Raw genomic sequence first — 15,460 nt, forward strand, 5'->3', positions numbered from 1 at the left:
GTGTTTTCCTCTGCATAATAGGTAAAATGACCATGAAGTATAGCCTATTGCTCTGTATTCTATGTGTTTAGTAGTATCATAAAGGAAAAATTTAATTTAATTTTATTCAGTGTTAACTGATGTGAGATTTCTTTATTGTATGTTGGAGAGGGGAGAAGTAACATGGAATTAATTTACAAGTGGGTCTCAAAAAGTAAAGGTTGTTTTGAAGTAGGTCCTGAAAAATACTGCAAGTAGAAGTGGGTCCCATTTCCAAAAGTTTGAGAATTGTTTGTTTAGTACTACATCAACCTGGGCTTGCTTTGCTAATTGTTTTCCAGTAGGGGACACTGTGGTGTCAGCATTCAGAGAAATGAAGGAATAAAGGGTAAATCCTCATGAAGTAATATGAGAAAGCTCTGGACTCTTTACAGAGGTGAGGACAGAAAAACCACACTGTGTGTGGTATATACTGACCTCTTGAACTGTGGATGCAAAGAGGAGACTGTCAGTCCTGCTAGAATTCACACAACTTCCAGGAAGGCTTGCTGGCCTTTTCAGTAGCTTTCCTAGCACTATCACTCTGTGTCCTGAGGAGATTCTCTCATGATTTTTCTTATCAAAGGCCATACACTAGGTCTGTTCATACCAAGAACTAGAGTCTATTGGTAGTGCAGTGCTTATTCCAATCACAGGGTGTTCCTCGAGGTGTGCCTTTTCTTTGGAACCCATCCTTAAGGGACAAGGCAGCATTACCCAAACAATGTATTTTGATTTTCTGACCATGTACATGATGCTCATATTTATAGCACAATACCTGTATGTCTTGAGATTTGCTTCTGTATGTAATAAATCAGTGTATTCATTGTATTTTTGGGTCAAACCTGACCATTTTTTCAGGGTCCTGTTTATCCAGAACCCTTGGTTGTTCATCTTGAAGGAGACTGCTTATCATTTCAGATTTGTGGCGGAATCTGCCTATTGTTAACCAAGAGAAAATGTGAGCAGTTGCACAGAGTCATTGTCATGCCATTCCAGGAAGTTTATTTAAAGGCTTTTTAAAATGTTGAAAAAAGAAAATATTTTCCCACTTGACATGTAACTTAGTTTGTGGTTCCTTTTCAGTTTTGTTAAAAGTCTTTTAATTGATCCCAAATTAAATATTATTTATAATTTATATATTCACTACAAAATCCCGCTAAGGTATACATTTTATTCTAGGGAATGATGAAACATAATGTAACCAGAGAAACCAGAGTGCGATAGATCCTGACTTTGTTAGGAACCATTTGTCTCTAGTAGTAGTAGTTGTTAATAGGTAAGGAGTTGCTCATTTTTCTATATACTGTATCCCAGCTTCTATGTATAGAAAAGAATATATATATATATATAAACATGTGACTTGGCTGCAGCCATGAATGAATTATATGCAAAGTGAACTTGAAAACATGATACTGAAATGTTCTTGAGAGCTCAGTAATAGCTTGAAAGCTCAGTAGAAAAATCACATAGTTTTTATACCATGTTCTTCTTACGAGTTTGAGATTTATAATATCACAGCTCCTAGCTATCCCAGCTGCCTGGGTGCATCAGCTAGTGAAAGGAAGTTGTTGGCACTCCTCAGTATGAATGGAATAATGTTTAGAAAGTGATTTCTCTTAGGCAGTACTAATATTTGTGAAGCATTTTCCTTGTTGATTATGACTCCTCAGAATTGCCAGCATTGACTGTCTGCTGTCCTCTATTTTATCCTTAGAACAACCCTGAATTAGATCAGGCTTAGGGAGAGTGATTGGCTCAAGGCCACCTGGCAAGCTTCCATGGTAGAGTGGAGATTTGAACCTGGATCTCGCAGATCCTAGTTCAGTGCTCTGACCATTACACTTCATTGGCTCAAACATATTTGTAACCTGACAGCTGTGTTGATGTCTTGCTACCGAGGGGCATTATTAGCTGCTCTGATTTTTACTGTAATGGTGTGTGTAAAGTGCTGTCAACTTGTAGCTGACTTATGGTGACCCCATCAGGATTTCAGGGCAAGAGACAAACAGGTGGTTTGTCATTGCCTGCCTCCACATAACAACCCTGGACTTCCTTGGTAGTATCTCATCCAAGTACTAACCAGGGCCAACCTTGCTTAGCTTCCAAGATCTGACAAGATCAGTCTAGCCTGGACCATCCAGGCTATTACCTATATTTCTGTTAATGTGCCGGAACCTGGAGATTTGATCATAATTGGAGAACTATAATCCAAATGTGTGGAGATGTTGGACACATGTAGAATTTGCATCAAATTTAATTTTAGCGATGGACTCAGTGCCTATCCTTGTTTTCAGTCTGAGTTCACAAAATATGGCGAAAAAAATAACCTGGTTATTGTGAGCATAAATATTATGAGAATAGAGGTATATGGTGTCAGGTTGCAACTGACTCAAAGTGATGTGACTGACCAGGGGCATTTCAAGGAGGAGATGATGTAGCTTGCCATTGTCTTCCTCTGTCTTCTTTAGAGGCTTTCATCCAACTACATCCAGCCCTGCTTAACTTTGTGGTTCTGACAAGCTCTGGCTAAGCTGGGCTATTTAGCCTGCTATGATATGATCTGAACAAGGTGATGCTACATATCTGAAATAAATGATAGTAGTGAATCATGCATAATGTAAAGGTGCTGAACGAAATAGAAGTCTCATTGGAGTAGCTCTAGAATTTCTGGAAGACTATGTTACAAACTATTCCCTTCATGCATCTGGTGAATTAGGCTGTAGCACACAAACACTTTAGCTACCATAAACCTGTTAGCAGGCCCACAGCCAGGATTTTTTTTTCCTTTGGGGGGCATTTAAATTTTTCAGGGGCAGTTGATTAAACATACTGCCTCAGCACCTGCAGGAGGGGCTCCTTGTTCTTGTCTGCTGCCACAGCCAAGATCATGCTGTGCCTTCTTCAGGCAAGCCTCCCCAAGCACAGCTTGCAAACAGCTCCCCCCCACCCCCGCTTTGCCCTGCCTTCTCATTGATCCTTGAAAATGTGGGCAGATTATAATCAGTGTAGCACCATCGAAGGAGTACGTGCTTCAGAGTAACTCCCAGTAAATACAGAAGGACCTTACTTGCAGGGAGAAAAGACAAACAAGCCAACTCAGACCCCAAAACAGAGAAAACAGCTGCTCGTCTCCATGCAAATTCCTCCCCCTCTGCTTTCTTTAAACAAGAAGCGAAGAGAAAAGGAGGAGGCGAGTGGCTCAGCTGGAAATAAATGGTGGCCAGCATTGGTAGCAACAGTGCAGCCACTTCTCTGCCTGTCTTCCTCCTTCTCAGTGGTGGGGATTGCTGCTGGGGCTCCTCTTTCCTCTCCAGCCAGCATCACTTTCAAACTGGCTGAGGGAGAAGCCAAGCTGGCAGGGCTCTAGGGCAGACATGGGATTGGAGAGTGGCGTGGGGCTTGCCAGAGATAAGTACAATAAATAAAATTTAAAAATTGGAAGTCGGGGGGGCCCAGGCTGCATGGGAAGTGGGTGGGGGGAGCCTTGACAATAAATTGAGTAGCTGGGCCCCGAGAGGACCCTGTTAGTCTTTAAGGTGTGACAAGATTTTGCTTTTTAGGGAGAAGAGGGGGGTCAGCCATAACACCATTTTGCCTTCTTTTTTAGATTGAGTGGTGACAGAAAAGAAAAGGTTGGGGTCAAGTTTATGTACACAGAACAAACTGGATAAACTATAATGAAATTCTCATTAAATACCTACCCACTTTGATCTAGGGCATCTCTTTTCTTTGTTCCATCTGCAGTATACATTGGATTATAAATGATCAAAGGAATAATTGCCCTTGTGTGGCTTTACTGTCCCCACTCCCAGGTTTTTCTGGAATGTGGCCAATTAAGGTGCTTCTACCCCAGCACTCTTGTCACATTTCATTTCACTTGCATATCCGGAATTAATCATTGCATGTTTCCGAAACACATGCACTTCCTCCTGCAGAATGGCTGGCCTTTCCCCCCTTTGATGAATGCTGAAGTTGTGCAATTACAACCATACCAGCCCCAACACATTTGACAGAGTGTTACTGAAGTAGGGAGTGCCCTTGAGGGTCATGAAGCAGTTTTCAACTTTTTTAGCAGGTGAAATTAGGCAGTTGTCTGGATGAATGGTATTTTCCTTGAAGAAAAAGAACAGTCTCTCATAGTTGTGGAATATGTGTGTGTTTCCCCTGCCTCTGTGAAACGATGGCCAGGATGAAAAAGAATACGAGGCTTGAAGTCAGAGTAGCTGCACAAAAGCTTGTACATGTGTGTGAAGTGCTGTCAAGCTGCACCCAATTTATGGTGATCCCATAAAGGGTTTTCAACACAAATGATTAAACAGGTGGTTTGCCACTGCCTTCCTCTGCAAAGTCTTCATTGGTGGTCTTCCATCCAAGTACTGATCCCCCCTAGCTTCTGAAATCTGATGAGATCAGACTATATTGTATCATTCCACATCCTGCACAAAAGCTTGCACCTAGGCATGCAACCTCCCAACACTTTGTCATTGGACCCAGTATCCCAACCCAGTGATTCTGATTACTCTTCATGGTAAGCATTTTGTGGTGGCTCTCAGTCCGTTTTCTCAAAACTCCAAAACTGCCCACAACTTGACCAAGAACCTGAATTTATGGTAGGCCATAGGGTCCCTCACAGGGAAATGCAGTAGACTGCTGGTCTAATCTTACTATAAACTTAATCAGTGATGGGTAATATCTAGTATCTATGTTTACAGGATGCTGTATATGTGTCATTGTTCAGATAAATTCTGACACAATATACTAACACTCACTTTGGTGTTAATTTGCCTGCTGGATCTCCTTTAAAAGTATTTGGATTTCAAGAATATGGATGCTGTGGGTTGCTGTCTTTCAGCTGGATCTGAAACGGAATGCACTCTTAAGAGTTTGGGGGTTTTGTATTTTACTGGTGATAATCTGATGTACAATAAAATGAAATCACTCTTAATAAGATTCACTACTGCTTTCAAACATGTTAGAGTAAACAGCACTAAAGGGAATGTATGGATTTACTTGTTGTCCTGAACACAAATAGTTAGCAAGTATGTACTTTTTCGAGTATAACACCCTTACCTATATTGCAGAGGACTATGGAGATAGCCACATTGTTTTTGGAAGCTTTAAACACAAGGGAAAATAGGAGTAGTTAAAGTCTCTGTGGAACTGCAGGTATGGATGCTTTGGCATTTGACTCCTGCTGTAGTTGCCTAGGACAATATGGAGCAAAAAAAGTGAACACTTGCACAGCTGTGCAGAATATAATTCTACTACTACTCTGGTAGTATAAATGCCATTGTTTTTATTACCCTACTGTGACCTTTTGAAACTGGCAGGTTTTACCAAGTAGCCTGTTACTTTGAAATCTGCTTTCCTCCCAGACAATAAGCATTTAAATACATCCAAAGCAACAGTGTTATGGAAGAGTGAATTTGAAGTGGATCAGCCCTGTTATTTCAAGAGCCTCTCATTTTACAATCAGTAGTTCAGCATCTCTGCAGCCTACATATAGTACAAAGTTTTGCCCAGGGCCCAGACAGAGATTTGAGGTAGGGGAGTGGGGTGTGGGCTTTGATGGCAAACTGGAGAGAAAGCAGAAGCTAAGATAGACATTTAAAATGTAACACGGGGGACTTGACATTTGTAGTGGACCATCAAAGAGCCAGTGGTTAGTTGAACAGCAAAGTGCTCAAAGCACTGTTTGGTAAATTGTTAGGTATCTTCTCAGAATTCCCACCTGTATTGGGCAGGGTGGAGATTGCAGCCTGCTCCAGAGGGGAATGGGAAGCTCCAGATCTTCATCCAAAGGATATTTTTCCCAGGCTCTTTCCTCCCACACAACAGCATTCTCTTTTCCCTTCTGGAGTCCTGACAAGCCATTTTTTCAGTCCAGACAGCATTTGGCTTAGCTAGTTCTGGCGGGTGTTGCTTAAAAAGCAAATTATCTTTTTTTTTTTTAAATGAAAAATAACAGTGTAAAGTTTCTCCCATGAATGTGTTGTATGCCAGACTTCTGATTGTTAGTGGAAGACTGCTTCATCACTGAAGTACTGCATATCGTAGCATCTTGGAACCAACTCCTCAGGTAGGGCTTTGTGCTTGGTGCAGTTTGCCCAGCTCTGCCCACAAAATAGACTAATACTGGCAACAGAGGCAAGGAAAAATTATCCACAAATAATGTTAAAAATCATTGAAAGCAAGAACCTCTTGTTAAAAGACATTAATAGCAATCATAATCCAATTTAAATTAGTCCATTTGTTTCAGTCAGTCTTACTTGTGATTAAAATTAAGCTGAATCCGGACCTTAGGTGAATTGTGAATATCACATGATGGACCATTAACTGCTCTGTTCATATCTTAGCAGCATGATTTTGCATTGTGCTTAATGCGTCCACATGAAGCTGTCTTCTCTGTAATGAGTATCATTTTAAACATTTCCTTGGCACCTTCTGAGAATTTTAAAGTATTTAAGAAATTCATCATGAAATCTTCAAACTTTCCTTTGCTGAAAATGGAGTCTGTCTTTCCATATGGAGGAATTTGAGACACTTGATTGCTAAATAGTATGTATTGAGGTCTAAGTGAATATATGGCTAAAACTGCAAACAGAAACTCATTTCTGCTCTTTGCCTGTGCTGTAACAAGACAACTTTTTTTCCAGGCAAATCATCAGTGTCTTCTGTGGTAAGAGGTATTGAAGCAAAACATTTTGTTTTCTCAGGACTTCTAAGTTTTTGCCAGTTTTCCTGTAATGCATTAATAGATGCTGCTCTAAAGGAGTACCTTAAAAAGGTGGGAATTGTTTCTGTTGGCTGCCTTCTGTTTGTGGTTAAAGGCCAGTGAGAGTCTTTAACCACAGGAGAACACTTTTATGGGAGCAAACTTTTTGAAAAGTCCCATAGAAGACCTTGCTTTGATCTCTGAACAGAAGAGTCTTAGCTCATTGAGCAAGCTCCTCCAGGAAGAAACGCAGAATGTAAATCTTTTTGTTGCAGGAAATGTGCTCCAGATCTTCCTAAAATCTTCTTTAACCTCTAGTCAAAGCACTGTGTTGGTTGCAAACACAATAGTAATGTATGGAGAGAATGGCTCTCATGGAGTATTTGACTCCTCAAGTCAGTTCCTTAAAGTTTAAAAGAGGAGAAATAGAACATTATGGTAGATCTGAAATTTGATTGACAAGTAATGTAAAAAGCAGTACCATTATGCTGTCCTTTCTTTGAATAGCAGACAGCTGCATTGTGCTCCAGCTGCAGCTCTGAATGGCCTTTAATTGCAGTCCCCAAGAGGATGTCCAAAGAGTGGAAATCTTTCTAGAACAATATAGATCATTGACTGGAATTGAGTTGAAGACACAGGAACTTGGCTTCAAAACATGACTGAGAGCCTTACTGTCCAATGTTTCCTTTTGAGTATCTTAGATAATTATCTTAATGCTTTGGTACATTCTGTGTTACTACACACACAGCCCATCTATACTGTGGCACACAGTTTGGCTTCCTGAAAATTCCACAGTACAGGAGCATTCTTTAGATGTAGAATATAAAATATATTTCCCTGGAGATTAGCAACTCCAAGAAACATCTGTAAATTGACTGTGATGCTTCTGTACTGCATTAATGGGAGGGGAGGAATCATTTTTATGTGACTCTGATCTTTCCTTGAAAGATATGGTGATGTTACTTGGCTTTTATCTTCTTGTGTCATAGAACTAAAACAGTTTTAACATTCATGCTCTATTCACTCAGTATGGTCAAGCTATCCACTCAACAACAAAAATACAGAGCAGTCCATTGCCTCTGCATTCTACAAAATCGTCAATGGTCTCAGAACTTAATCAGCAGCACTGGAGTGTAATTAGTTTTGAAACAAATTCCTTTATTGCTCAATGCACACTACATTCAAAGGTGGAGCTAAGTTCTACTCCCAGGATAATTAAATTAAACTATTTTGGGCCTTTCTCTTAGATTAGTTGGTTGATGATTATATTGGATTTATGTTCCACCCTATACTCTGAATCTCAGAGTTTCAGAGTGGTCACAATCTCCTTTACCCCACCCCCCAACAGACACTTTGTGAGGTATGTGGAGCTGAGAGAGCTCTCACAGCAGCTGCCCTTTAAAGGACAGCTCTGTGTGAGCTATGGCTGACCCAAGGCCATTCCAGCAGCTGCAAGTGGAGGAGTGGGGAATCTTAAGTATGTCTGTTAAGACAATTTTTTTTCCTGAGAATATATGCAGATAACCAGTTAACATGTACCCATATTGCCTTTGCCTATGGGAAATAATCCCTCTAGTCTCAATTAAAAACGCAGTAGCATGATATCAAACTCACTCTTTGACTTGATTTGGAAAGTAGTATTCCACAAGGGAAGGAGATGCAGACTTTTTAAAAAAAGAAAACTGGGAATTCAGAGAACCTGTTTGACCTATCATTACAGCAGTATATCAATTTTTGTAGGGTTGTGACACTGTACAGACTAGTTGGTTTATTGACAGGTAAGCTGGATACATAAAGTGGATTGGGTAGATGGTGTTTTCACTGCTGCAGACCGATTTAGTGGCCTTCTGGAATTCATCTAGTTAAACTAATTCTATATTATCACATTATGATTTAGGTGTCTTATACATAGCTGTTCCCTTCCATTATTCAGTGGGGGTGGGGAATCTACAAAACATTAGAATTATAGCATTAGAAAGATTCCCACTGATTCACCTCAATAATGAACAGAAATCCAGTGTTGGATATGGACAAGACCAACCTGAATTCATCGCTTGGGCTATGAATCGCACTGGGTTATTTCTCAGTCTTACTTTCCTTATTGGTTTTGGATTCTGTGTGTGTATGTGTTGGCTGGCTATTTCTAGTCTACTTTTGAAACTGAATATAAAAAACTAAGAGGTCATGATTATACCGTTAGCCTCACAAAGCTTTATGGCAGGAAGCTCTAAAAAAAAAAAGGTAAAGGTAGTCCCCTGTTCAAGCACCAGTCGTTTCCAACTCTGGGGTGACGTCACTTTCACAACATTTTCACGGCAGACTTTTTATGGGGTGGTTTGCCATTGCCTTCCCCAAGGAAGCCCTTATCCCATCATAAATTTTAGAATATTAATATTAGTAATTCTGTAGCTCTTTGTATCTCTCTGATTGAGAAATCAACTGTGCTACTGGAGAAGCAACAGGCACATAAGGGGTAATACAGTGGTTCTTTTGCCTGATGTGATTGAGCTAAAAACAGAACAGCATTACATATTATCAGAAGCTCAGTTGAATCACTTCTGTATTTGAGTTCCAGTGGGCAATAGCAACAGTCTTATAGCAGAAAAGTTGCCTTTTAGTCACATCTGGTAAAAATCCAGCAACTTATTCTTGTACAGGGTCCTGGAGCATCCAAGTGGAGAGAGGAGGCAGAATAGTGGTACTGAGAAGTCTGCTGTGGCCTGGACTGACATTCTACCATGTTCCCTATACTAAACAACATGGCTACATCTACTTCGGCACTGGAGAAAAGAACATAGATCTGCCCTTCATGCTGTGAAGATTCCATTCAGCTGCAAATCGAGGATGGAAAATTATGTACTTTGTACTTGAAAATTACAAAGGAAAACTTTGTATTCTAAAATGTTTTGTTTTAATAAATAAATGCAAAACCATCCTATTTGTCAATGGAGCCCTATTGTACAATAGTATCTGAAATAGCAACTCTGCGCTGATAGTATGAGCATATCCTGGGCTCATCATGCACTTTCACTTAGATTGTTTAGTTTAAATAAGATTCTGAAGAGCACCAGCTTTTAAAAACAGTTGACCTACCCAGTAAGCCAATCAAGTTCTCAGTCAGCAGGATGACTCCATCCCCTGCTTAATTAGCATCCCCCTCAGGGCCAAACCAGATGAGATGGCATCCACAGGTCAGATTTTTTTTTTAAATAGCACCTCAGCTCATTGCATCCTGTGCCTGATAACGGGCCCTCTTGGCATTTTTAAATCTCTTTAGAATGACAGCATCACCGATGGATCAGTCTTTCAGAGCCTGTTATACCTAGTTTGTCTCTTGGAGTAAATCAGATAAGTCAAAAACTTTGTTCTTGCCATGAGGGACCTCTCCTTTTAGCCCATGAGAGCCAATTTGGTGTAGTGGTTAAGAGTGGTGGACTCTAATCAGGAGAACTGGGTTTGAGTCCCCACTCTTCCACATGCAGCCAGCTGAGTGACCTTGGGTCAGTCACAGTTCTCTCAGAGCTCTCCCAGCCCCACCTACCTCACAGAGTGTCTGTTGTGGGGAGAGGAAGGGAAAGAGATTATAAGCCACTCTGACTTAAGGACTGGGTATAAATCCAACTCTTCTTCATTTTAGGTTGTTTCAACCCAGGACTTATCCCTCCACCATGATTCTTGACAACTCACACTTCAGGATCAGGCAACATGTGAATCCCCTTCTCTCTCAATCTCTGTCTCTTCCTAGAGTGTAGCATTAAATACCAGCATCAAAAATTAAGCATTCTTATAGAATCATAGAGTTCGGAGGGACCTCCAGGGTCATCTAGTCCAACCCCCTGCACAATGCAGGAAACTCACAGACACCTCCCCTAAATAAACAGGATCTTCATTGCTGTCAGATGGCCATCTAGCCTCTGTTTAAAAACCTCCAAGGAAGGAGAGCCCACCATCTCCTGAGGAAGCCTCAGGATACTCTAGGATCCACTGTCCTTCCGCAGTTATGTTTGCAGAAATCTAAAACTCTCTAGGATGGAGAGCTTCAATAACTTCATAACTGCTCCTTCTATTTCCTCCAATTCTGTCCATTTAAAATCTTCCTTGCACTCTGGCTCATATTGTCTAGTGCAGCAAAGTGTTCTCAGTCAATCTATGAAAAAATCCAAATCTTGCAAGTAAATGAAGTACACAAATCAATTTAATTATCAGTCTGTTCTGACATTGGAATTTGGCTATTAAGTTGTATTGGGGGGGGGTGACGCTTGTTGAAGGGTAGCGTATGACTGATGAAGCTGAGTGTGTGATTGCTGCAAACATTCCTCCTGTATTTTCATCCATATTTCAGTGCTCACTTCCCAATAGCACTGCAGAAACAGTAGCACGTCACACATTTAAAATATTATTAAAGATCTTTTAATACTTTCAGCTGAAGTTATTCTTTCATCCGAATGTCAGGAGAATATAAATATATACCACATTACACTAGAGTTAATCTCAATTTATTTCTTTATTTTATTCTACTTATATCCCACCCTCCCCATGAAGCAGGCTCAGGGCTGGTTCCATAAAAAAAAAAAATTAAAGCAACAGGCATCATATCTCACTGCAACAGGGAAACTACACAAGCCTGTTCCTATGTAGAAAGCACTAAAATCAAAATACTGGAAATAAACTTCAGGAAAAGCAGACCAGTTATGTTCCACTGTTCAAACAAATGTCATTTCACCTTAATGATTAAAAGAAGGCGGCTTGCGTCCATAATAAATGTTATCTTTGAGTATGGGGTGTGATATCGGCATGGGGACTTTGCACCACTTGCGGCCTTTGTTCCAGATGGGCTTTACAGAACCGACAGAGTACCGGGTAAGATACCTATATAGAAGAAACAAAAGCAGGTAATGAATTAAATTGGTAATTGAGAAAATATTTGGGGATACAATAAGTATGCCCAGATGCCACTCAGGGGCTCTATTTGTATAGGGCAGGAGTCCCCAACCTTTTTGAGCCTGTGGGCACCTCTGAAATTCTCATATATAGTGGATACAACCACAAGATGGTTGTGGCAGGAGGCAGAGGCATATTCCCCAGAGGAAGTCTAAGTACAGGGGAGAAGAGAAGTAATTTTAAAAGTGCACTAGAAAAGAAGGAAAATTAAATCAACACTGTGGCAGCAGCTGCTGCTGAAGTGTTATTTTAGTCTGCACAGCCAATTAAAAGCCATATTGGGCATCAGCTCCACCCATCTTTTGCAAACACTTGGAGGTTGCCAGGTAAGGTGCTGGTAGCTGCTATGGTGCTCATGGGCACCACATTGGGAACCCCTGGGTATAGGGATATGGCCTCTAGGACAGTCTGGCAAAAGGAACCTGAGCTATTTGGGCAGCTATTTGTCAATGCTAACATGTGCAATTCACTGGAAGCTGCATGTGCTTTACCAATCAATGAACAGAACAAGGATCCTTGTAGTCAGATAGGATAGCTCCATTCCTGTGGCAGGGAAAACACTGCACTTGTTCCTTTCTCACCATCCTTCTTGGCTGCTGTCCTATATGGAAGCCCAGTAACTGTCATCTTTATGTCATTATTTTAATAAGATAAACACAGACTAAGCCACTGATATGTTCTGCCTATCACCAGACTATCAGGGTGTCAGGTTATTTTTACTGCCTTGAAGTACAGCCGCAAATGTATTCTGCTTGTTTATTCTTTTTGGGAAGACACCAACTACTACAGCGAGCCTAAGGAGCAGGCATGAGACAATTACACAAACACCAGATTTATCTGAGAGTATCCGAAGACAGTAAGTCTATTTTTCTAAGAAATGAGGTTAAAATTTCTTTTTGCTTGGGAATAAGAATCTGGCAGGGGTATTTATTTTTACACATGCCTATTAAGAGACTGTAGCAATATTCTTGTAGAATTCTATTTGGATTTGCAGAAGCTACAATGAGAACAGATTAGATTAAACATGTGCATTCCCCCCTTAAAACACAAAATATCAGGTTCTTAGGAGCAAGCTTTGGCCTGATCTTTGTATACAGTAAGCCTTTACCCAAAAGTAACAGAAAATGGTGCATTATGGCCAAATGGCACAAATGGTTTAGGAAAGTGGTTCCCAACCTTTTCAGTATGATGACCCATAAAGTCCAAATTTACTTGATATGGTGAAGCTGGCCCAAGGTTTTTTGGTGCCCTAGGAAAACTATGATCTTGTCATCCATATAGTTCAGCGCAGAAGTTCAGGCCACTTCTACAGTGGCCAACCAGATATTTTTGAGAAACCAACAAACAGCAGAAAAGGCACAGCTGCCTGCAGTATAAGCCCCAAGCAACTGGCATTCCAACATATATTGCATATCAAAACTACAGTCCAGCCTTTGACCACATTCTTCATCGCCTTTAGTTCCTCTAATCTCACCTAAGATTCTAAGAAACTCCCTGAAGTGCCTACAAAGAAACATTTTACTTGATTCTTAATAGTCTGTGACGAAAAAAAAATAGTCAACATATGACATAGATTGAAGATATTGTTTCTAGGGTTACATTTTGGTTTCTAAAATGCCACTCAAAGCCTTGCCTCAAATTACGCATGGAAGTTGGTTCTTCTAGGAGCCATTTCACACATGATGATTTTCCCACAGAGATATTATTCTACATAGGAAAATGTGTGGAACTATCATCTGCCGTCAACTGTTGTGTTTTGCTCAATGAGACAGCACAATAAGTTGCATTCATCACACTCACAAAATATGTTCCATATGTTGTTTTCTCTACAAAGCAGAACTATCAATGTAGGTAAATCATATAAAAACAGTTTCGTTTTCAACCTCAGTTCAATGCTTAGTGAGGCACAAGCTGTGAAAGCAGCCCAAGTTTCCATCAACACTTTGAAGACAGACATTTTACCACTGTATAAGTGTTAACTGTATGTGAACAGGTAAGGAAATTTCAGCTTAGGGTTCAGTATGCATTCTCCAAATAAAAAAAAATTAGGCTTCAGTTAGGCTTCCAGAACAATAAGAAGCGAAGCACTCTTTTTAAATAGGAGCATAAGTTTGCTTTAAAAAATTATTGGGCTGCCCATACCTGAGCTTCGAAACAACTGCAGCCAGAAGGTTTAAAAAATACATCAAGATTTGTCAGTTTTTAGACTGGAAAGTCAGAACCTGTTCTAGCTGAAGCAAGCCTAGGTGTATTTTAAAGGCTTTTTATTGGGTTCCTCTTGGGTTGTTCTACAATTTTTAATTTTAACTGCTTTTCACTTTAATTTCAAAGGGGCCATTTTTTTTAGGTGATCACAGGATGAAAAACAGGCAATTGCAGGTTAGTGCTGAGAAGGAAAAAAGTCAACAGCAGTAGGTTAGTGATCCAGATTCAAGAGCAGGCAGGGTAGTACTCAAGACTCAGAGAACAGTGTAGCAGCTAGCTTACTTTGGTAAAGTAGTTCAGCGAAACAGAATGAGTGATTGGAGGACAATGCAGTAGAGCCTTGGTGGGAAGACTAAGTAGAAGAGTAGTAGGATGCAAGGGAGGCAATTTTGTTCTATAAAGCAAGCAAACAGGGTAAGAAGAGGAAACAAGCAAAGTTTTTGTGAGTTTGCAGGAAAATCCAAGATTTGGAACAAAACCACACAGCAATCTGCACCAATACTGTCTGGCTTAATACAAATTTGTAACAGACTTTTAAGCAACTCAGCAATGCTGAGTATATACCCTTCTTGTGAGCAATATCAGTCATATGACCCCAATGTGTCCTTTTCATCCCACAGTTTGGTCATCTCTTCTTTGCTGCAGTAAGTGCAAATTTAGATGTTAATTGCTTTGGGCAGAGCCTGGTGTAATTTATTTGCTCAGTGTAGTACCTAGCATGCATTTGGGGACCATAAAATGGTAACGAAATCTCAGCAGCACCAAGCTGTTATGGAACATATAAAAACCTCTCACATTAATCCAGCACTTTTCAGGATGAAGGATCCCTAAGAGCTTTTCAAATTAAGTGAAAAAACAGACTGTATTCAAAGTTGGGCTGTTTAAACTAAGCTATTCCAAAGTAAAGTTCAGGGTAGCTCTCTACCCTGTACATAAAGTTCACTTTTTTATAAACCACTTCAGAACAAGTACAAAAAAAAGCTATGCTCCAAAGAATCTGCAGTATTAGAAATCCATGTACAAGTAGGATCAGTAAGAGGGAGCCTAATATATAAGCATGAACAATCTTTCATTTGGAACAGAAGTGCAGAAAGTTAGAGGGTCGCTCTAAGAAGAACAAAAACACAAATGAATTCACACTAGTTCATTCAGTAAATGCTGTACTGGGATTTCATCATGAAGGCAAATCTGTTTTGTCTAAAGACTAGACACTCATTTGGAATCAAATCTGATGGAACAAACCCTGTTTACAGAAACAGCGGAAGAGAAGCCAGGATTACTTCAATGCATTACAAACACTCAACACATTTTATAGGGTTTTTTTGGTGGGGGGGGGAGAGAAAGGAGGCTTCTGAGATAAAATGATCTCACTAGAAGAGGAAAGCAAGAAATGTACAAGCAGCAAGGAACATTTGTTCAGAAGTCAGTGGCTTCTTGACGTCCCTTCATTTCCAAAAGATTTGGAAGGCCTACACTCCAATTTCAAATAGAAAAAGACATTTAAGTAAAAGCCAGGTTTTAAAGCTTTTATTATTTGTCATTAAGAGCAGGTTAATTCAACTCTGCTTCAGCCCTTTG

At 40.2% G+C, this 15,460-nt stretch overlaps 2 protein-coding genes across 2 annotated transcripts in view; one reads left to right on the plus strand and one right to left on the minus strand.

Moving 5' to 3' along the window:
* Nucleotides 1–9,666, plus strand: part of RSPH9 (radial spoke head component 9) — a 34,810-nt gene extending 25,144 nt beyond the window's left edge. The window contains exon 5 of the mRNA XM_060244532.1: nt 9,394–9,666. Coding sequence (XP_060100515.1) covers nt 9,394–9,554 — 161 coding nt within the window. The 3' untranslated portion in view covers nt 9,555–9,666. The remainder of the gene's footprint in view (nt 1–9,393) is intronic.
* A 1,555-nt stretch (nt 9,667–11,221) lies between these two features.
* MRPS18A (mitochondrial ribosomal protein S18A) overlaps nt 11,222–15,460 on the minus strand; it is a 47,208-nt gene continuing 42,969 nt past the window's right edge. The window contains exon 6 of the mRNA XM_060244542.1: nt 11,222–11,605. Coding sequence (XP_060100525.1) covers nt 11,461–11,605 — 145 coding nt within the window. The 3' untranslated portion in view covers nt 11,222–11,460. The remainder of the gene's footprint in view (nt 11,606–15,460) is intronic.

Source organism: Heteronotia binoei, chromosome 1, assembly GCF_032191835.1.
Source record: "Heteronotia binoei isolate CCM8104 ecotype False Entrance Well chromosome 1, APGP_CSIRO_Hbin_v1, whole genome shotgun sequence".
Taxonomy (NCBI): domain Eukaryota; kingdom Metazoa; phylum Chordata; class Lepidosauria; order Squamata; family Gekkonidae; genus Heteronotia; species Heteronotia binoei.